This window comes from Protopterus annectens, chromosome 2.part0 (genome assembly GCF_019279795.1).
Source record: "Protopterus annectens isolate FY-2018-M chromosome 2.part0, PAN1.0, whole genome shotgun sequence".
NCBI lineage: Eukaryota > Metazoa > Chordata > Ceratodontiformes > Protopteridae > Protopterus > Protopterus annectens.
In genome coordinates, this window is record NC_056728.1 from 783,911,568 (window position 1) to 783,934,660 (window position 23,093).

Consider the following 23,093-nt stretch of genomic DNA (forward strand, 5'->3'; position numbering starts at 1 on the left):
TCCTACCGAGTCGGTTTCAGAATTGCCTTCAGAAACTGGTGCATTGGAATCTTCCGACACCATACCTTTAGACAAAGCTACACCAGCACGTGGTGCAGCCAGGCCTCCTGCATCCATGTCCATTAAGGCCTTCACCAGGGCTAAAGCTGCTAAACACACTAAAGCCATGCCTCCCAGGGTTATTCCTCAGGGACCCTCTTCTAGTTCACAGATTCTAACGTTAGCAGAGGACCTTATCTCTTTAATCAGGGGCTCTCAGCCCCATCCGGACAGGGGCTCCCAACCTCCTCTAGTCAAAAGGCCCAGGGTGGATCCCCCTGATCCCCTTTCCTCAGAGGAGGCCTCTGATGGCTCGGATCACTCGGACTACCAGGAGGAGGCTTATTCGGCCTACGAGGATTCTGATGCAGAGGAATCTATCCCCTCAGCCTCCCCTCCTGAAGAGCTTTCCTTTGGGGAGACCCTTCACACTATGAGAGAGCATTTCAAATGGCAGGGCCAGGAATATTCTGATTCCAGGAAAAGACTAAGAACTTTTCTTCATTTACCTCAGCATAGACCTTTGGCTATTCCTCCTGTTTAAAATGTCATTGATGATGTGTATTCTGACTCTAGTAAGATCCCTGACACTCTGCCTCCGGCCCCTGTTAAGCCCGATAGGTATTACAGGGTCCCGGACGCACATAATTTTCTTTACAAGGCCCACTCTGCTGATCCTGAAACTATTTCATAGGGTCCTAAAGAGGTTGCAGCTGTTACTACTAAGAACCCACTCCCCTCTGCAAAGGAGTCCAGGGCATTAGAGAGATGGGGTAAAAAAGTGTATACTTCTGCCACTCTTGCTTTGAGGGCATTAAGTTGTCAATTTCATATGATACAGTACCAAGAGTATTTGTTAGAAGAAATGCATAAGAAACTGTCTTGTACTGAACCCCTTGACCGTAAATCCCTTCAGGATCTGGTACATAACTCCCAGCAGGTTAGCAACCATTTCTTGCAGTGTGGTTATGATGCATTGGAAGCTTCATTTAGGTCAGCAATGACGGGTGTTGTCATACGTAGGCATGCTTGGCTGAAGGAACAATCTCTGCCAGACCATGTTAATGCTAAGCTTTTGGATGCTCCACTGGAAAAGCAAAAGTTATTTGGTTCCACTGCTCAAGAAGTCCTAAAGAAATTTGAGAAAAAGGCAAAATCTGTACAAACAGTTAAGGATTTTCTTCAAGTCCAACAGCCTAGATTCAGCAGAAATTGGCCTTCCAGGAATTGGTCCTTTCCGGACACAGAAAGATTTCAAAGGGGCAGGAACAGGCATGCCAGAGGTAGAGGGCAAGCTAGGGGCTCCTACAGAGGCTGCCAATGGCAACCTCCAATCCAGACAAGGCAGTTCAGGACCTACAACTGCTGCACAAGGACAAACTGAATGACTTTGCTTTGATTCCGCCAACCAGGGTTCAATTAGAAGCACCTTTGGGCGGAAAGCTTTCTGTATTCTCAAAAAATTGGCACAACATTACAAGAGACAAATGGACACTCCAAATAATAGACAACGGATACAGGTTCCATTTCCACACACTGCCAAAAAGAAAAGGCATGCCAGGTCTGCCACCAAATCAAAGGGCAGAGGCTTTGAAACAAATCTCAAACTTACTACTAATGAAAGCCATAGAAAAAGTTCCTATTTCAGAACAAGGCCAAGGATTTTACTCCAGGCTTTTCCTTGTTCCAAGAAAAGAGCATCAGTGGAGACCAATTCTCGACTTGTCCGCACTGAATACTTATCTCATTGTGCCAAAATTCAAAATGCTGACTCTACAGCAACTCCTTCCCATGCTGGGCAAGGGGACTTGGCTGGTGACTCTAGACCTCAAGGAGGCATACCTGCATGTCCCTATCAGACAAAGTTGCAGAAGGCACCTCAGATTTCTTGCAGGGTCAGAGCATTATCAATTCTCAGCATTGCCCTTTGGATCTACTGCACCCAGAGTATTCACGAAATGCCTGGCATCAGTAATAGCACACTGCAGACTTCAGGGGATTCAAATATACCCATATCTGGACGACTGCCTTATACAAGCGGACAACCAACAAACTTTGATAAAGGACTTAAATTATGCCATCAGTCTTCTACAGGCCTTGGGATATATAGTCAACATGCACAAATCAAGACTTGTTCCATCCCAAAGAATAACCTTTCTGGGTGTGGATCTAGATACAACCACCCAAATGGCTTACCTCACAGAAGAAAAACAGACAGCTACCAGATTACTTCAAGAATAAGACAAGGCAAACTCAGCTGACTGCAAGGAAAATCCTGCAGGCCCTGGGTTACATGGCATCCTGTATTCTTTTGATTCCACAAGCAAGGCTTCATATGAGAAAGCTACAGTGGTACCTAAGGAGTTTATGGACTCGGCACAGTCGCAGTTTGGAAACTTTAATCCCACTCATTCCATGCCTTCACAAGGAATTTCTGTGGTGGGCTCAGGCCAGCCAGTCCAACAGGGGGTTGCCCTTCACAAAGCCAAAAACCTCCCAAACTATTACAACGGACGCTTCAGACCTAGGTTGGGGAGCACACATGGAGGGCAGAGGTATCCAACGACAGTGGTCACGAAAGGAGCTACGCATGCACATAAATCAAATAGAAATGCTAGCAGTGATGCATGCAATCGAGGCCTTCAAAATCTTTCTGCATCAAGGCCACCTACTAAGGACAGACAACACCACAGTTATGTGGTACATAAACAAGCAAGGAGGTACCCATTCCTACCCTCTTTGCAGACTGGCAATGAATCTATGGGATCTTTCCTTGAAACTGAATATACAGCTACAAGCTCAGTTTGTGCCAGGGAAAGACAATACACTGGCGGACAGCTTAAGCAGAAATATCATGGATGCACACGAATGGATGCTGCACCCAGACATCTTCCAACAGATAACACAATCTTGGGGGAGCCCGGACATAGATCTATTTGCATCCCCCCACAATCATCAACTGAAGAAATTCTGCTCAAGGACATACCATCCACAAGCGTGGAAAGTGGACGCCCTCTCTTTCAGCTGGAGAAATTTGACAGTGTATGCATTTCCTCCTATCCCATTAATGACCAAGGTGTTACTGAAGATCAGGACAGAGCAGCCAAAAGTGATTCTGATAGCTCCGGACTGGCCAAGACAGCACTGGTACCCACTGCTAAGGAGCATGTCACGTACAAAACCATGGCCTCTGCCTCTATGGCCACTTCTACTGACACAGCACAGATACAAAACTCTACATTCCAACCTGAAAACATTGCAACTAACAGCGTGGAGAATACCTTGACTCCTCCTCAGGATAAGCTATCCCAGAGAGTGAAGGATATTATTATGGAAGCTCACGCCTTCCACAAGAAAGGCATATTCAGCAAAATGGAAACGATTTCTCATCTGGAACACCACAAAGGGCCTAGATGCGACAGTGATGAACATGGCACATATCCTGGAATATTTGGCAAAAATGTTCCACAATGGTCTGTCTTACTCTTCTATTAAGATTCATGCTTCAGCAATTTCAGCAGAGTACAATACTGATCCACCTGTCTTTTCTCATCCTCTCCTAAGACAGTTTCTAAGAGGAATCAAAAACATCAAACCTCCTCGGAAACCACCTCTTCCTGCTTGGGACCTTAACTTTGCGTTGGAAAAACTAACACTGCCTCCATTTGAACCAGAAGCATCTGCAGATCTACAGTACCTTTCATGGAAGACTGCCTTCCTTCTGGCAATAACCTCAGCAAGAAGGGTTTCAGAATTGCAGGCCCTGATGGCAGTGCAGCCATTCATTATTTTTCACCAGAACAGAGTTTCATTAAGAACTAATCCTACTTTTATGCCAAAGGTGGTATCCAGGGTTTCATTGAATCGAGCCATTCACTTGCCTACCTTCTTCCCAAATCCACAAAACAAAGGGGAGAAACCGCTGCACACCCTGGACATTCACAGACAGTTGCGCTACTACTTGGACAGAACTAAAGGTTTCAGAAAAGCTGACCAGCTGCTAGTAGCATATGCTGCTGGTACGCAAGGAAAAGCAATTTCCAAACAGACTATTTCAAAATGGATAGGAAATTGCATTCGCTTTTGTTACTCATTTCATGGAAAGACTGTACCAGCTAACATTAGACCTCATTCTACGAGAGCCACAGCCACCTCCACAGCCTTCTTAAGAGGGGTGGCTACAAAGGACATTTTAGAAGCTGCCACATGGAGCTCCGTGCATACATTTGCCAAGCATTACAATTTACCTTTATATTCCAGATCCAGAGCAGGCTTTGCTACGGCTGTCCTGCAGGGTATCTTAGCTACACCATCCTTTTCCTAGTTCCTCCACCCCCAGATTGGCTATGGTATTCTACCCATATGTGATGACTGCAGATGCATCCTTGAAGGACATAGTACAGTTTTGTACCTACCGTAAATGTAGATGTCCGATAGGTATGCATCTGCAGTATGGTTTACCCTCCCTCCTTCCCCTCTGTGGTATTCCTAGGGTGCTTACCCCTCTATTAGCTAGCTGGGGGGATCTATTATGGTGTATTTGTTTTTGTATATATATATATATATATATATAGATATATAGATATATATAGATATATATAGATATATATATATATATTTGCAAATGTTCGGATTTTTATTGCATTTCTCCAAATTTAGCCTTCCTAGAGGGCACCTGGCATCTGGGGCAAGAAAAACTGAGGAAGATGGCGTCGGCTGACGCTTTTATACCCCAGGCGCTCTAACGTCGGGGAGGGGGCAACATCAGCCGACGCCGGACCCAGACTTTGGAATCCGGCCGACCAAAGGGCTGCCTGAGGCAGGACAACCCATATGTGATGACTGCAGATGCATACCTATCGGACATCTACATTTATGTTAGGTACAAAACTGTACTTTCTGCAGGGCCTCATAGCCTCACCTAACCTTATTTAGCCCAGCCGCCCTTCCTCAGCTTTGGGATTCAACCCAAGAGTAATGACTGCAACAGTGAAACACTATGAACATAGTACAGTTGTGTACCTACCATAAATGTAGATGTTAGAGTGTATTCACTGTTGCAGTCCAGGTTACCCACCCACCATCCCCCTTTTCTTTCCTGGGACTTATCTGCATTTCTCTATCCTATACAACCTATTTGGTGTATTTGCTTGTAGATGAAGGAAATGTTATTTTTGTGCATGCATTTTTATTGGCATATTTTTCAGCCTACCAATTTGGGGGCACCTGACATCTGGGGCAAGAAAAACTGAAGAAAATGGCATTGGCTGCATCTTTTATACCACTGGTGCACTGACATCAGGGAGGAGGCGACAGCAACCGACGCTGGACCTAGACTTTGGAATTCTGGCCAACTGAGGGTAGCCTGCCAGCAGGGTAACCCAAGAGTAATGACTGCAACAGTGAATACACACGGACATCTACATTTATGGTAGGTACACAACTGTACTTTTCTCAGCCTATTCCACTCAGACAGGTGCAAACAGGATCTCAGTTGGTGCCTTCACACAGACCACCTCCATGCGGGAAAAACCCTTCGATGTCCTTCAAGGATGCATCTGCAGTCATCACATATGGGTTGTCCTGCCTCAGGCAGCCCTTCGGTCGGCCGGATTCCAAAGTCTGGGTCCGGCGTCGGCTGATGTTGCCTCCTCCCCGACGTCAGAGCGTTTGGGGTATAAAAGCGTCAGCCGACGCCATTTTCCCCAGTCTTTCTTGCCGCGTGGTGCCCGAAGCAGAAGCAGTTCGCAAGTGCCGGTCGGCCAGCTCCTGTAATTCAGCTATCCGAAGACTTCAAAAGCTAAGTACCCCGTTGGGGACTCTTTCTTGCCTCAGCCGATGTCAGATAAAGTTAGTAATTGTTTAACTTGTGGGAAACAAATACCTCATAAGGATTTCCACTCTTACTGCCTCCCCTGCTTAGGCCCAGACCACGACGTCTCGGCCTGTTCAGCCTGCACTTCCTTCAACCGATGCACTCTTAGACGTCGGTCGGAGTTCACAGAGGAGTTTTTTTGGGGCTAGTTTTTCATATAAAATGCCGTCGGAAACCCCGACTTCACATTTAATTAAGAAACGGAAAGACAAGAACCGACACACGCGGGCCGCGGTTTCGGCTGAAACCCCGACTAGGCCTACCGCAAGTGTCTCTGTCTCGGCTGATACCGAGTCCTTGGAACTTCCGAACCCTGAAACAGTACAACCGACAGCCTCGGCCCCGGAGGCTCCTACCGAGTCGGTTACAGAATTGCCTTCAGAAACTGGTGTTTTGGGATCTTCCGACACCATACCTCTAGACAAAGCTACACCAGCACGTGGTGCAGCCAGGCCTCCTGCATCCATGTCCATTAAGGCCTTCACCAGGGCTAAAGCTGCTAAACACACTAAAGCCATGCCTCCCAGGGTTATTCCTCAGGAACCCTCTTCTAGTTCTCAGATTTTAACCTTAGCAGAGGACCTTATCTCTTTAATCAGGGGCTCTCGGCCCCATCCGGACAGGGGCTCCCACCCTCCTCTAGACAAAAGGCCCAGGGTAGATCCCCCTGATCCACTCTCCTCAGAAGAGGCCTCTGATGGCTCGGATCACTCGGACTACCAGGAGGAGGCTTATTCGGCCTACGAGGATTCGGATGCAGAGGAATCTATCCCCTCAGCCTCCCCTCCTGAAGAGCTCTCCTTTGGGGAGACCCTTCACTCTATGAGAGAGCATTTCAAATGGCAGGGCCAGGAATATTCTGATTCCAGGAAAAGACTAAGAACTTTTCTTCATTTACCTCAACATAGACCTTTGGCTATTCCTCCTGTTTTAAATGTCATTGATGTGTATTCTGACTCTAGTATGACCCCTGACACTCTGCCTCCGGCCCCTGTTAAGCCCGATAGGTATTACAGGGTCCCGGACTCACATAATTTTCTTTACAAGGCCCACTCTGCTGATCCTGAAACTATTTCACAGGGCCCTAAAGGGGTTGCAGCTGTTACTATTAAGAACCCACTCCCCTCTGCAAAGGAGTCCAGGGCTTTAGAGAGATGGGGTAAAAAAGTGTATACTTCTGCCACTCTTGCCATGAGGGCATTAAATTGTCAATTTCATATGATACAGTACCAAGAGTATTTGTTAGAAGAAATGCATAAGAAACTGTCTTCTACTGAACCCCTTGACCGCAAATCCCTTCAGGATCTGGTACATAACTCCCAGCAGGTTAGCAACCATTTCTTGCAGTGTGGTTATGATGCATTGGAAGCTTCATGTAGGTCAGCAATGACAGGTGTTGTCATACGTAGGCATGCTTGGCTGAAGGAACAATCTCTGCCAGACCATGTTAAAGCTAAGCTTTTGGATGCTCCACTGGAAAAGCAAAAGTTATTGGGTTCCACTGCTCAAGAAGTCCTAAAGAAATTTGAGGAAAAGGCAAAATCTGTACAAACCGTTAAGGATTTTCTTCAAGTCCAACCGCCAAGATTCAGCAGAAATTGGCCTTCCAAGAATTGGTCCTTTCCGGACACAGAAAGATTTCAAAGAGGCAGGAACAGGCGTGCCAGAGGTAGAGGTCAAGCTAGGGGCTCCTACAGAGGCCGTCAATGGCAACCTCCAATCCAGACAGGCAGTTCAGGACCTGCAACTGCTGCACAAGGACAAACTCAATGACTTTGCTTTGAATCTGCCAACCATGGCTCAATTAGAAGCACCTTTGGGCGGAAAGCTTTCTTTATTCTCAAGAAATTGGCACAGCATTACAAGAGACAAATGGACACTCCAAATAATAGACAATGGATACAGGTTCCATTTCCACACATTGCCAAAAAGAAAAGGCATGCCAGGTCTGCCACCAAATCAAAGGGCAGAGGCTTTGAAACAAATCTCAAACTTACTACTAATGAAAGCCATAGAAAAAGTTCCTATTTCAGAACAAGGCCAAGGATTTTACTCCAGACTATTTCTTGTTCCAAGAAAAGAGCATCAATGGAGGCCAATTCTCGACTTGTCCGCACTGAATACTTATCTCATTGTGCCAAAATTCAAAATGCTGACTCTACAGCAACTCCTTCCCATGCTGGGCAAGGGGACTTGGCTGGTGACTCTAGACCTCAAGGAGGCATACCTGCATGTCCCTATCAGACAAAGTTGCAGAAGACACCTCAGATTTCTTGCAGGGTCAGAGCATTATCAATTCTCAGCATTGCCCTTTGGCTTATCTATTGCGCCCAGAGTATTCACGAAATGCCTGGCATCAGTATTAGCACACTGCAGACTTCAGGGGATTCAAATCTACCCATATCTGGACGACTGCCTTATACAAGCGGACAGCCAACAAACTTTGATAAAGGACTTAAATTATGCCATAAATCTTCTACAGGCCTTGGAATATACAGTCAACATGCACAAGTCAAGACTTGTTCCATCCCAAAGAATAACCTTTCTGGGTGCGGATCTAGATACAACCACCCAAATGGCTTTTCTTACAGAAGAAAAACAGACATCTACCGGATTACTTCAAAAATCTGACAAGACAAACTCAGCTGACTGCAAGGAAAATCCTGCAGACCCTGGGTTACATGGCATCCTGTATTCCCTTGATTCCACAAGCAAGGCTACATATGAGAAAACTACAGTGGTACCTAAGGAGTTTATGGACTCAGCACAGTCACAGTTTGGAAACTTTAATCCCACTCATTCCATGCCTTCAAAAGGAATTTCTGTGGTGGGCTCAGGCCAGCCAGTCCAACAGGGGGTTGCCCTTCACAAAGCCAAAAACCTCCCAAACTATTACAACGGACGCTTCAGACCTAGGTTGGGGAGCACACATGGAGGGCAGAGGTATCCAAGGGCAGTGGTCACGAAAGGAGCTACGCATGCACATAAATCAAAAAGAAATGCTGGCAGTGATACATGCAATCGAGGCCTTCAAACTCTTTCTGCATCAAGGCCACCTACTAATAAGGACAGACAACACCACAGTGATGTGGTACATAAACAAGCAAGGGGGTACCCATTCCTACCCTCTTTGCAGACTGGCAATGAATCTATGGGATCTTTCCTTGAAACTGAATATACAGCTACAAGCTCAGTTTGTGCCAGGGAAAGACAATACACTGGTGGACAGCTTAAGCAGAAATATCATGGATGCGCACGAATGGATGCTGCACCCAGACATCTTCCAACAGATAACACAATCTTGGGGGAGGCCGGACATAGATCTATTTGCATCCCCCCACAATCATCAACTGAAGAAATTCTGCTCAAGGACATACCACCCACAAGCGTGGAAGGTGGACGCCCTCTCTTTCAGCTGGAGAAATCTAACAGTGTATGCATTTCCACCTATCCCATTATTGACCAAGGTGTTACTGAAGATCAGGACAGAGCAGCCAAAAGTGATTCTGATAGCCCCGAACTGGCCAAGACAGCACTGGTACCCACTGCTAAGGAGCATGTCACGTACGAAACCATGGCCTCTGCCTCTATGGCCACTTCTACTGACACAGCACAGATACAAAACTCTGCAGTCCAACCTGAAAACCTTGCAACTAACAGCGTGGAGAATACCTTGACTCCTCCTCAGGATAAGCTATCCCAGAGAGTGAAGGATATTATTATGGAAGCACGCCCTTCCACAAGAAAGGCATATTCAGCAAAATGGAAAAGATTTCTCATCTGGAACACCACAAAGGGCCTAGATGCGACAGTGATGAACATGGCACATATCCTGGAATATTTGGCAGAAATGTTCCACAATGGTCTGTCTTACTCTTCTATTAAAATCCATGCTTCAGCAATTTCAGCAGAGTACAATACTGATCCACCTGTCTTTTCTCATCCTCTCTTAAGACAGTTTCTAAGAGGAATCAAAAACATTAACCCTCATAGGAGACCACCTCTACCTGCTTGGGACCTTAACTTTGTGTTGGAAAAACTAACACAGTCACCATTTGAACCAGCAGCATCCGCAGATCTACAGTACCTTTCATGGAAGACTGCCTTCCTTCTGGAAATAACCTCAGCAAGAAGAGTTTCGGAGTTGCAGGCCCTGATGGCAGTACAGCCATTCATTATTTTTCATCAGGAAAGAGTTTCATTGAGAACTAATCCTACATTTATGCCAAAGGTGGTATCCAGGGTCTCCTTGAATCAAGCCATTCACTTGTCTACCTTCTTCCCAAATCCACAAAACAAAGGGGAGAAGCTGCTGCACACCCTAGACATTCACAGACAGTTGCGCTACTACTTGGACAGAACTAAAGGTTTCAGAAAAGCTGACCAGCTGTTGGTAACATATGCTGCTGGTACTCAAGGAAAAGCAATTTCCAAACAAACTATTTCAAAATGGATAGGAAATTGCATTTGCTTTTGTTACTCCTTTCATGGAAAGACTGTACCAGCTAACATTAGACCTCATTCTACGAGAGCCACAGCCACCTCCACAGCCTTCTTAAGAGGGGTGGCTACCAAGGACATTTTAGAAGCTGCCACATGGAGCTCCGTGCATACATTTGCCAAGCATTACAATTTACCTTTATATTCCAGATCCAGAGCAGGCTTTGCTACGGCTGTCCTGCAGGGTATCTTAGCTACACCATCCTTCTCTTAGTTCCTCCACCCCCAGATTGGCTATGGTATTCTACCCATATGTGATGACTGCAGATGCATCCTTGAAGGACATAGTACAGTTTTGTACCTACCATAAATGTAGATGTCAGATAGGTATGCATCTGCAGTCAGGTTTACCCTCCTTCCTTCCCCTCTGTGGTATTTCTTGGGTACTTACCCCTCTATTAGCTAGCTGGGGGGATCTATTATGGTGTATTTGTTTTTATATACATATATTATTGCAAATGTTTGGATTTTTATTGCATTTCTCCAAATTTAGCCGTCCTAGAGGGCACCTGGCATCTGGGGCAAGAAAAACTGAGGAAAATGGCGTCGGCTGACGCTTTTGTACCCCAGACGCTCTGACGTCGGGGAGGAGGCGACATCAGCCGACGCCAGACCCAGACTTTGGAATCTGGCCGACCGACGGGCTGCCTGAGGCAGGACAAACCCATATGTGATGACTGCAGATGCATACCTATCGGACATCTACATTTATGGTAGGTACAAAACTGTACTTTCCTTCACCTCCGGTTGCCACGGTGACCACGGATGCCTCCCAGATTGGGGGGAGGGGGGGCATTATCTAGGCAAGACAGTCCAAGGCACGTGGCAAGAGCACGAGATGCATCTGCATATCAATGTCCTTGAGATGAGAGCAGTGCTACTAGCATTGCAAGCCCTTCAGAGCTTTCTTCCTCTTGGGACTATTTCAATCCACTCAGACAACATGTCGGTGGTATGGTATCTGAACAAACAGGGAGGAACCAAGTTGTATCCCCTTTGCAGAGAGGATATGCGAGTGTGGCAGTGGGCAGTGTCTTCCCAATGTTTTCTGTTGGCAACACACATTCCGGGGAAGTCCAATGTGATCGCAGACAGGCCAAGCAGAGCTATTCTGATGCCTCACGAGTGGTCCCTGAACTGTCAAGTTGCGGAGCAGATTTTCTGTAGGTGGGGTCAGCCTTGCTGCGACCTTTTTGCCAGCCCCCTCATTGCCAAATGCAGCAGCTACTTCACCCTTATCCCCCCTCAGGGGGAGTCACCCAGGGACACTGTAGTCCACGATTGGCCCTCCGGTCTACTATATGCCTTCCCTCCGGTTCCTTTGCTGTCAAAGGTTATTCAGAAAGCGCAATCCTTGGGAAGCAAAATGATTCTGATTGCTCCACACTGGCCTCGTCAAAGTTGTTTCCCCTTTCTCCATCCCCATCTCATGGAATCTCCTTGGATTCTGGGCCCACAACCAGACTTACTGACTCACATGTCAGGGCAGCTCCATCCCTCTCTTCGGACCCTCCGGGTGACAGCTTGGCTACTCCACTTCCGTCATTAGTTAGGCTTCACCATTTTTCACCGGATGTGGTTCATATTCTATCTTCCTCTCATACACCTTCGACCAGGAAGTTTTATTACAGCAAATGGAAGAGATTTTCCATCTGGGCACATGCCAAACAGATTGACCCTTACACAACTCCAATCTCGTCAGTATTGGAGTTCCTTTCTATGTCTAAAATATTTCTGCAAAGGGAAGGGACTGCGATGGGGGAAATTTTGCCCCCACGTTTGCTATATTATTCATGTCCTATTTTGAGATCACATTCTTATATACTTTGGAATTTTTTAAGAAAAATGTGGTACTCTATTATAGGTACATAGATGATTTAATTTTTGTGTGTTCTGGTGATGTTAGGAAATTTAATGAGTTTGTTGGGATTTTGCATGGTAACAAATTTGGCTTGGAATTCACATATGAAGTTAATGTCCATGCTATTCAGTTTTTGGATATCTTACTATATGTGGATTTCAAGAATACTGTACAGTTTAGGCCATTTAGAAAAGATACTGCAACCAACAATTTCCTTTATGCTACAAGTGCTCACCCCATGCATTTAATTGAATCACTTCCCTATGGTGAATTCAAACGGACATTTGAACATACCTCTGAAAGTGTTCTATTGGAATCGGAATTTAAGGATGTTAAAAACAGATTGGTAGTTAGAGGGTACTCTGAATTACTAATTAAGGATAGTATTGACAGGGTATTAACTTCAAATGTGAATGGTAGGGATGGTAGTAGAATGTATAGAAAGAGTAATACTGAGGAAACACTTTTGAATAGGAGTGGGGAGAATAAATTATTTTATGTTACTAAATTTTCTCCCTTTTCTGCTACCTTGAAAAAGATTGTGGATTTTCTTTGGCCATTAGTTTCTGAAAATCTTGAGTTTGGTAATATATTCCCTAAGAGAGTTTGTTTTTCTTATGGAAGATATGCGAATTTGAAGGAAATGTTAAAGCCAAAGCGAAGAATAAAGACTATCCGGTGTAATGGGACACTTATATCAGAGGGGATGTTCAAATGTGGTAATTGTAAAGTTTGCCCAAACGTGAAGAATTTGTCAGGGTGTCAGATCAATGGGGTAAAATATAAGGCTACTGACATGTTCGATTGTAGATCTTGTGGGATTGTATATATAGTGGGTTGTGGTTGTACCCCCCCTAAATATTATATTGGTCAAACTAAGCGTCAGCTAAAAATCCGAATTCTGGAACATATGGGGGATATCAGAAAATGTAGAAGGGAGAGTCCAATTGCAGAACATTTTAATACTGTTCATAATGGTCTTTTGGACTCTCTATTTTTCTGTGCTTTAGCTAGGCCTGATGAGTATAATGCTGGTAATTTTTTAGAGAAACTGTTGAATTTAGAAAGCAGGTTTATATTAATGTTTGGAACTTTAAAACCCAAAGGTTTGAATTTGGAAATAAATATTACTATTTAAAATGTTGACATTTATCAAAGTCTGAGTTAGTAAATTCTAGTTGGTTTATTACTGGTGTATCACTTAGACTATATTTCTGTATTTAGGGCTGTCTTGTGGTGTATGTATGTTTTTGATGCTTTTGGATGATTTACCCTGATGCTTGTTTCTCTTTTAACTTGAAACAGTGGATGCCTTGTCAGATTGAATTTGCTAGTTATATATTGTTTAATTGTTCAATGAGCAATTTGGTTTTTATGATAAAAAGATGTAAGAAACTAGAATGGTTATTCCTTTGAAGGCTATTCGTAGCCGAGGTACCAGAATAAACTGTTCCAGCTGCTCAGCTCCTGTGCCTGGTGTTTTTTTTCATCATTTGTTCGATTTGGTTTTTTTCTTATGTCTAAAAGTAGTCCGATCTTTTTCTATCTGTGGTGTTGAAAATGATCACAAATGCAAAGAAGTACAATTTTAATAATATTTATTGTACTATAGTCCATTAAAAATACAGAGAAAGTCCAGTCACAGTCTCTGGTATTCATATGTGAACAAAATCAGTTCTTATAGTTATACATAACATTACAGTCACATTTCTTTGACTTCAAGAGCTGATCCCCACTTCCTCTGCAGCTCAACTTGCAGTGTCTCTGTCTTGCTTTACAGGCAATCCTATTTCTTATTTTTCCTATCCTTCTGAAAAGTGGAAATATCTCAGCTTGCCTTTGGCATTCAGTGATCACCTCCTAGGTATTCCTGCTTGCTTGCCCTTGCAGCTGTTCTACAAAAACTCATCTCTTGAAGCCGACGTCTTCATCTTAAGCAAGGCTTATTCTTCCAAAACCCAGAGGCCCTTGATGTTGGCCTTAACTTCAAAAAAGGAAAGGTCTCAGGACCGTTGAGCAGTTTTGTTGGTGACTGGCCTCTTTGTAGAGGTGGACTCCCCACTTCTAATTTTCTTGGTCCAGTTTGTGAGCCAGTTGGCTGCCCACTGGGTGACATAAGGGTTTGTACCTTACCTCTTTAGTTTTGCAACCGTGCCCAAGTGGGGTCTTGTGTCAGATGCCTTGGCCAGGTCAAGGTAGGCAGTGTGAACTGTTTGCTCTCATCCATTGCTTTGGAGACCTTATAAAAGAAGTCCACCAGGTTGAATAAGCATGACTGTTGGTTCCAGTGTCTAGAGGTTTCTTGTGTCATTATTAATCATTTCCATGATGATTCTTTCCTTGGCTTTGCATATGAGACAAGTGAGATGTTTTGTTGTGTAGTATTCAGGGTCAGTAGGTGGCCTATCTTTGTGCATAGGGATAATGGTGATTGTTTGCCACTTGTGAGGCATGAGGCCTGTTTGGGGACTGCTGTTAAGTAGTGATTCCAGGAGGCTTGATAAGTTATGTTTCATGCAGTTTAGGAGGCAGCCTGTTACTTGTTCCCAGCCTCAAACAGAAGTCCCAAGGCCTTCTGTCCTCCATGAAAGCCAAGTGTGGTGGACTAACACAGACACACACACACACACACACACACACACACACACACACACACACACACACACACACACACACACACACACACTTTGATTCAGTTACCCTTCTAGCAGAACTAATGGCCACCAGAAAACACATTTTAATTCTGCTAAAGCAGCTGATTTGAAATGAAGTAGTCAAGTTTCTCTAAAATGAAGTATAAATCCCGTGGAGGGGTAGGATCTTTGGAATGCCAGATGAGAAAATGTCTAAGAAAAAAAATCTGTGCCTTGCAGACTGTCAGGGATGCAAATGACAAGGAGCTAAAACCCTAATGAAAGGCTAGAATTGCAGCTAGGTGCACTTAATGTAAAAATGGACTAGTTCAGTGGCAAACTTTTGCAAATAAAAAAAGCAGTTTTAAACTGCTAGCAGTAGAGTTATATATAGAACAAATACCTTGGAAAAAAACTTATAGGTATGCCCATTTACTTTTATACACTTCTATAGAATCATACTGGTGGGTCGAATGGAGAATTTGAGTTACTCTGACAAGGTATGAAGAATTCTTTGCCATTACTAGAACTGGAGCAACTATGTGTTTAGTCAGCAAGAGTGAAAGACACTTGCCAGACTGTAGAATGAGGGCTATTCTGAAGATCTCAGATTTAGATGCTTCTCTAGAAAATGAGGCCAAAATGGAGGAAACCATATTTGCTGAGGCCAGAATGACACTATGAGAATAACTCTAGACTTGCTCAGCCTTGATGAATTTTTGACTAAAGGGAAATAGGGAAAAGCTTAAGGACTGTCAGAGGGCCATTTTTAGATGAGAACATCACTATGACAAAGGGAGGAATGAGAGAGTAGAAATTTATGCATTTACCATAGTTGGGACGCAAATCTTACCTCAGATGTTCCTGATTTTGTCTCATCTATTTTTGCCTTGTCCTTCATATGTGGTACATTTCTGTCAGTCAGTAATGCCGGATATTAAAGTTTCATAATTTATTGTTCAGAAAATGTATGCTGATGCAAAACTGAAGTAAATTAGGGATTTTTAAAAATTGTCCCGTATTTTCGGCATTTGTTAACCCCCACCCATAATTTTTGGCTCTGTTCAGAAAATCTTGACCAAAGAGTTGCTTCATAAAGGGAGAGGATGACTGTCTTAGAGGTCATAGACCACAGGGTAGTTCTGTTCCTAAAGCGGAAAGGACCACCTGACAGGGTCATGACAAGATTCTACTAGATCCCTACCTGCGTAGATAACCTAGAGGGAAGGGATATCAGCAGTCGTGTAGGTAGTAGACCCCAAGGTCGTTCTTTTCTTGGAGAGGGTGGGTGCACACTTGAAGGATTAAAGCTGGATTTAGGTGGACCCCTTCCCAGTGAGGGGTGATGAGAAAAGTGAAGATGTTAACTGGAGGTATAAGTAGACAGCGGTAAGTCAGTGTGTGTGTGTGTGTGTGTGTGGGGGGGTAAACATTTATGTGATGTGGTGCTTTAATTGTGACATATATTCACACTGTAATGTTGTGTAATGTAACTTGTTAGGTTAAGGTAGAGAACTGTTCTACTTAACTGCAGTGTTTTTGCTTTAGAGCATTGGCATTAAACTGTGACGCACCTCTGAATGATAAACTGGGAGCAGAGTCGAAGAACTGGAGAGCAGGTAAACCAGTTAGAGTGATACGGAGCTCAAAAGGAAGAAGAATCAGCAAGTACGCTCCTGAGGAGGGCAACAGATATGATGGCATTTACAAGGTGCTTGTTTTATTTTCATAACGACAGAAATAAATGCACTAGTTACATTCTGCAGCTGTTTCTCTTGATTAAAAAAAAGTTTTGTAACCAACTGTCAGTGTCTCTAAAAGGTACTAGTCTAAGAGAAGTGAAGACATTTTCAGTGCTTTTTGACAGAAATTTGAAACCTCAATAAACACTGATTAATGTTCAGTCTTTGCTTAATTAGATTTTGTCCACTTAGTAGCAGTGCCAACTACATTGATGCTGGTTATTTTAAAGATCTTCAAGAGGAGAGTCTATTGATAGGATGGTGGTGTTTTTTTAAGTGCCTCTTGGTGGCCTTTAAACTTGACAGTTCACCAGGTCTATGTTAAATATTCGAATGCTTAAATGTTGGAATCACTAAAGATCGAACTTTAGTGATCGAACATTTAAATGTTTGAATATTTAAAAAAACAAAAAAAAACCTAAAGGGTGTAAGCAGGGGGGGCAAGCCCCCCTGCATCCCCCGCTACTTAAATAATGCCAGCTTCAAGATTGCACTACAGTGTAGGAAATGGGGAATTTTCCATTTCTGCACTGTAGCACACTCCTGTGAGCCAGTATGGCTGTTCTCCATTGTTCTACTGCCTTGAGTTCCTGCAAACATTCCCTGATATTCTGTGAATATCCCCTTCACATCTGTTTTGCCATCATAGCAATAGAATCTTGATCTTCGCTTCAGTTAACTGCTTTCAGAAGTTTCTGTTTTCTCTGACTATTCTCGCTTGTAATAAATACTTTTGCCATTTTGCTAATATTCTTAGGATTATTTGATAGCAAAATTTTTACTGTAGGGTTTATTACTGATCCAGCTTCTGGCACTAGAACAGCTGCCCAACATCATTTCTTCTGCTGCAGAAGGTTTTCTTCACTTCTCAAAAAAGCACCACCTGGGAGGTCCTACCAGCCCAGAGTTGCTCAGAAATTTATTCAAGATTCTTTCAGGTTCCAAAGAAGAACAAGGACCTTAGGCCAAATCTGGATCTCACCAACCCAAATCATTTCTTAATGATGACCATGGGGTCATGAATGATCACAATGTCTGATTTTTGCTTTGTCTCAAGGCAAACAGCTGGATGGCCCCATAGACCCCCAAGGCATTTATACTGGCTTAAAATTTGCAAGAGAGTCCAGTTGGTACATTTGTTTTCTAATAAGGTCCAATCATTTCCACTTCAAAGCCCTGCCTTTGGTCTCACCACCGCCCCATGGGTGTTCACCAAGTGTATGGCAGTGGTTGAAAGTCACCTGCACCTAAAATGATCTGTGTTTTCCAATACCTGGATGATTAGCTCCTTGTGTAACAGTCGGAGAATCCTTCCTGGAAGCCAGAGATGACTATTTACAGCTTTTCCAATCTTTAGGCATATCCGTAAAACTTTAAAAATCGCAGCTTCAACTGTATCAGCAAATTACATTTCTTGGAAGCCTCGTAAACACAACTTGTTGGGTAATCCTCACTTAGGAAAGGCTGCTTTCTCTTCAACATTCTGTTTATATCCTGTATAATGACTCTGCATGACTGATATTGAAGAGTTCTATGTCTGATGGCAATTTTAGTGGCATGCTATGCCAGGTATTACGTGAGAACCTACTACTAGATGCTTTCCACAATGGTCTCAGCTGATGGATCTTCTCTCAGCCGTGATTCATATAACTCTGTTATACAGAATCCTCTTGAATTGCTGACTGACTTCATTTTTCTTGCAGCTGGGAAAACTGTTCTCCCCTCTCATCGGGAGTCATAACAACAGACGTCCTCAACTGGGCTATGGGGAATTTTGAGGGGAGGATGAGCCAAGATGTAAAACATCAGTCAGAGGCCAGTCTTCACAACATCCTGGAGATGACAGCTGTTCTCCTAGCATTGCTGGAGTTTCAAGACCTCTTATCTTCAAGAGTGATGCAGTCAGAAATTGTCAGCAGTATGATACATGGATCAGTTAGCAGCAGGGAGTGATGGGTGTTACCATCCCAGGGCGGAGAGTGTTTGTGTGGGCAGCTCTGGTGATGATCCCTGGTAGAAACTGGGGGGGTGTTGCTATTGCAAGGCTTGTTCAAAGAGAGACTAGGGTGGGTGCATAGCTGAGCAGCTGCAGAGGTGGGGTTAAATGTCACACATCTCCATTGTACATCTGCCCTGTGACTTTATCACAGGAACTGCTGTGGGTAGTGGAGCAATGAGGTATGTCATAAAAGAACCTTCCCCGGCAGATATTGATGGCTAGAACTCAACACCCTTGGGTTCAGTGGCAGTCCCAGCCTTATCTAATGAAGACGAGAGGAAGGAGGTGGCTGTTAGTCTTGTTGATGGACGTGGGGCACTGGGTAGGGAGCAGTAGGATGATGCAGAGGAGAGAAAAAGCACCCCATGTACCCCCCCCCCAGAAAAAGTGGTATGGTCATACCCCCTTTACCAAGAGGCCATGAGATTGTGGTAGTGGGCTCTAGAGTCAGTTTGTCGTCTTGTAGCAATGCACATTCCAGTGAAATTCAGCTGACTAGCAAACAGACAGACTCGGCAGGTCCATCTTATTACTTCATGAGTGGTTCCTCAACTTGGCAGTGGCTCAAGAAATTTTCAGTGTGTAAGGTCGGCCTTGCGGCAATTTGTTTGTCTCTTCTTCCAACACTAAATGCAAAAGTTAAGTTGCCATAGTTCCTCCATCTGGACAGTCATACAGGGATGATCTTGTCTGCCAGTGGCCCTTGTTCTATATGCCTTTCCTCCTCTGCTACTCAACCAAATTTATTTAGAAGGTGTCTGCCTGCAAATTACAGATAATCCTCCTTGCTCCATTTTGGGTAAGACAGGTTTGGTTTCCCCTGCTTAATTCCTCACCTGAAGAAGCTCCATTGACTTCTAAAGCTTGCATCTGGATCTACTTTCATACACCTCTGGTCAGCCTCATCCAGATTTTCACAACCTCAGGTTAATCACTTGGTTTCTCTAGTACCCTTAATAACCAGGTACTCTTTCCTTTCTGCGATTGTAGTCCACATTCTTGGTTTGCAGAAGTTCATTCAAAAGATTTACAAGAGTAAATGGAAAAGATTCTCTGTTTGACCAAGGATTTCACCCATATTCTATCTCCATTGTTGAAGTTCTGCATTTTCTGCCTTCTTTCTTTGAATCAGGCTCTAGCTGCAGCACTATTAAAGTGCATTTACCTTGTTTGCAGTTACAATCCAGGTTTTCAAAATACCGTGGTTCTCTTTTTTTACACACATTACGGACCCTGCTGTACTCTAGGATTTGAATTTGGTTCTGGAAGTTCTGAAATAGGCATCATTTTAACCAGCTGCCTCTGCAGACCCGAAATATTTGTCTTGGAAAACAGTATTTTTCATAGCTATTAAATCAGGTAGACAGATATCTGAACTGCATGTCATGTTTATTTCTCTTCCTTGCTTGATATTTCATAAAGATAGTGTCATTGTAAGTACCAGTCCTTCCTTTATTCATAAAGAAGCTTCCGAAAACATTAATCAGTCCATTAGCCTGCCTTTGTTATTCCCAAATTATTCTAATAACAGAGATTACCTATTGCATGCACTAGATGTTCATAGACAACACTGTTTTCATCTGCACACAACCAAACCATTCGTAAAGGACACCCAATTTTGTGTCATTTTCCTCAGACAGATTGGGATTGAAAGTAACAAAACTATGCTCAGGTGGCTATCAGATTGCATCTCATTTGTCTGCTCTGCTAATAACAAGACTGAGTTCAGTACTTAAAGCTATTTCTACAATCTTTTTTAAAAAAAATCCTCCGTTGACGATTGTGCAGCAGCCACTTGGTTCACGCTACACTCCTTTTCTAAACATTACAAACCGGAGATCATTTTTAGGATCAGAACAGCTTTCAGTTTGGGATTCTGTCCTAACTGTTGGATTGGATGGACTGATGAAATAGGATATGGAAGTTGCATACTTACCATCCAGTATGACATCCCTCCTTCTAACCCCCCCCCCCCCCACACACACACACCAAATTGACATATTCCAGTTATTTTACATACTTAGCTGTTCTCCTAGAATAGATCGTGTCTAGGCAGCAGACTCAATCTAAAGGGGAAGCTCACATGGGATTATGAGAAAATTTTCAGGAGCTCAAGATGCAAGAACACTGGTGAATGGCTAGATCAGATCCAATGAGTGGCTTGGTAGTAAACTGTTACATTGGATGGACTTTGCGAAGGACTCAGCATTATGGTAAGTATATAACTTCCATTTTCCATTATGTAAATTTTGTTGGGAGCTGTTGTGCTATAACTTGGGTGGGGAAGATGTTAAATTCTCAGATGATGTGATGCTTGACCCATAGGTTTAAACATTCATGTGATTAAAGTAAGGCTTGTGTAGTACTTTTCAGATGTTTAGTACATTACTGTTGATGCCAATAACAGCAGATCAGATCATTTCTGATAAATAAAGTTTTAATATGCAGAATGAGGTTAGTGAAATGTTATATATGCTGCCTGTATTGAAACCTGTTTTTGAATATTTTCTGGCTTAGGTGGTGAAATATTGGCCAGAAATTGGAAAATGTGGATTCCTAGTGTGGCGCTATCTGTTAAGACGTGATGATACAGAGCCTGCCCCTTGGACACCTGAAGGAATTGAACGATCCAAAAAGTTGGGTCTGACAGTGCAGGTTGGACAATGAGGCAATACACTTTATCTTAGTTTTAATTTTCTTGTAGAAAATGTTTGACCTTTAATTTTATTTTTCATTTGATAACTGGCTAAGTGGGTTAGTCCTAAGACACAATCTGGGCTCCCAAGTGAAAGGAGGTGTGTGTGTGTGTGTGTGTGTGTGTGTGTGTGTGTGTGTGTGTGTGTGTGTGTGTGTGTGTGTGTGTGTGTGTGTGGTGTAGATGATCAAGTAGCAGAAGGTGGGAAGAAGGCAGAGTACTCGGAGAACTCACACAGACATGATGAGAACATGTAGAGTTCACAAACTGATTGTCCATTGTGGACTGAACCCTGGCACTCTGAGGAATAGAGCTTATCTATGAGTCACCTTGCTGCCTTTTTCTCTTCTGTGATGTCGTCTCCCCCTCCCACTCCATCATGCTGTTTTTCTGGGATAAATCATCCAAGCAGTAGTTCCAGCTTTACTTTGTATGCCTTATTAGATCTGCTTAAGGCTTTCCTTTTTGGTAAATCTGAGAGAGTGATTTGGAAGTGATAGAAAGATCTGGTGTTAGGAGGTCATCCTCTGTAACAGCAGGATTGTTGCTGTTTGGTAGAAGGCAGCTCAACATCTAAACCTTTCCCAAGCTACTTGCCTGCCTGTCTTATACTATTCTGCATAAGGCACTTCCTCTACGAATGTCTGTTACTGCTCTAAGATTAGTAATTGTATTATTGAAGTGCTGTCATACCATTTGTATTTTGAAGTAATTTTCCTGATAAATTCCTATAAGTTACCAAATTTCATGTCTTTCTATTTTTCTTTCTGTCTCTTTCCCCATATATTCTTAATACCTTTAAGGTTACTTTTTTAGTTCTTTGACTATTTTCAAATCAGAAGCTTCATTTAATCCCTTTTCCCCTTTGCAGAAGTGAAAATTGTTTTCCATGTTACAGTTTTCTGTTGTTCTGCTGATGTTTAGGCAGATCTTTTGATTGTGTTGTACCACAGTGTTTTATTGTTTGCATTGCAGATATGATAAAAGTACTTGTTACCATGAATGGTGTTGCTTTTGGCATGTCATATCTGCTTCTCTTGTTCATATTTTTTTTTCTTTTCATTGAAGGCTCTATTTGTGCATTTAAGATTTTTTTTGACTCTTGGGATTTTTTTTATATAACCTTTTCTGGACCCCTTGTCTGCTGACTATCGAGCCGCTACCTGTGTGTTCCCAATCATTGGGGTTTAAACAGTACATGGTGCAACCATCATTCAGCCATGAAGGATGTTTCCATTTGGTCCTAACCTTGATCCTGATGGCTTAGGTGAAAATTTACCACATCACCATGGGGGCATCCTATGCAGTCCTCACGTATGTGCTCCCACACATCATCCTCATGAGGGCTATAGTCACTAACTTGGGATTGCCATACTCATGACTCTTGGTCCCATGGCCAATGCCCTTGAGCAAACATCCGCTTGCATGGGAGTAAATCATCTGACTAGATCCACAGACTCACTTCCTCTAGGATAGGTGAGCTGTTGGATCGCCTGCCCTGCTCTTCCAATGTTGGATGTCTGTACTGTATTGGGAAGTAAATACTGGTCATGGTGAGATTTGCAAGCATTTCACCCTCACCACCATGAGGGGACAAGAAGAAAACATTTCAGTATCTTTTCATGCAGCAAACTTTGCTAGTGCCAAGAAGTTTTTGACTCCCAAGTAAGCTTTGGAGTTGAGGCTGTTGACCTTGACATCCAAGCCAAGTCGCTCAGTGCCAGCAGAAGAGTCAAAGGTGTTACTGTA

At 43.4% G+C, this 23,093-nt stretch overlaps 1 protein-coding gene across 1 annotated transcript in view; it reads left to right on the forward strand.

Annotated features, from left to right (window-relative positions):
- The window catches only part of UHRF2 (ubiquitin like with PHD and ring finger domains 2), a gene marked incomplete in the record, with an annotated part of 1,200,358 nt that overhangs the window by 892,528 nt on the left and 284,737 nt on the right, over positions 1-23,093 (forward strand). The window contains 2 exon segments of the mRNA XM_044061084.1: positions 16,457-16,619; positions 21,167-21,304. Coding sequence (XP_043917019.1) covers positions 16,457-16,619; positions 21,167-21,304 — 301 coding nt within the window.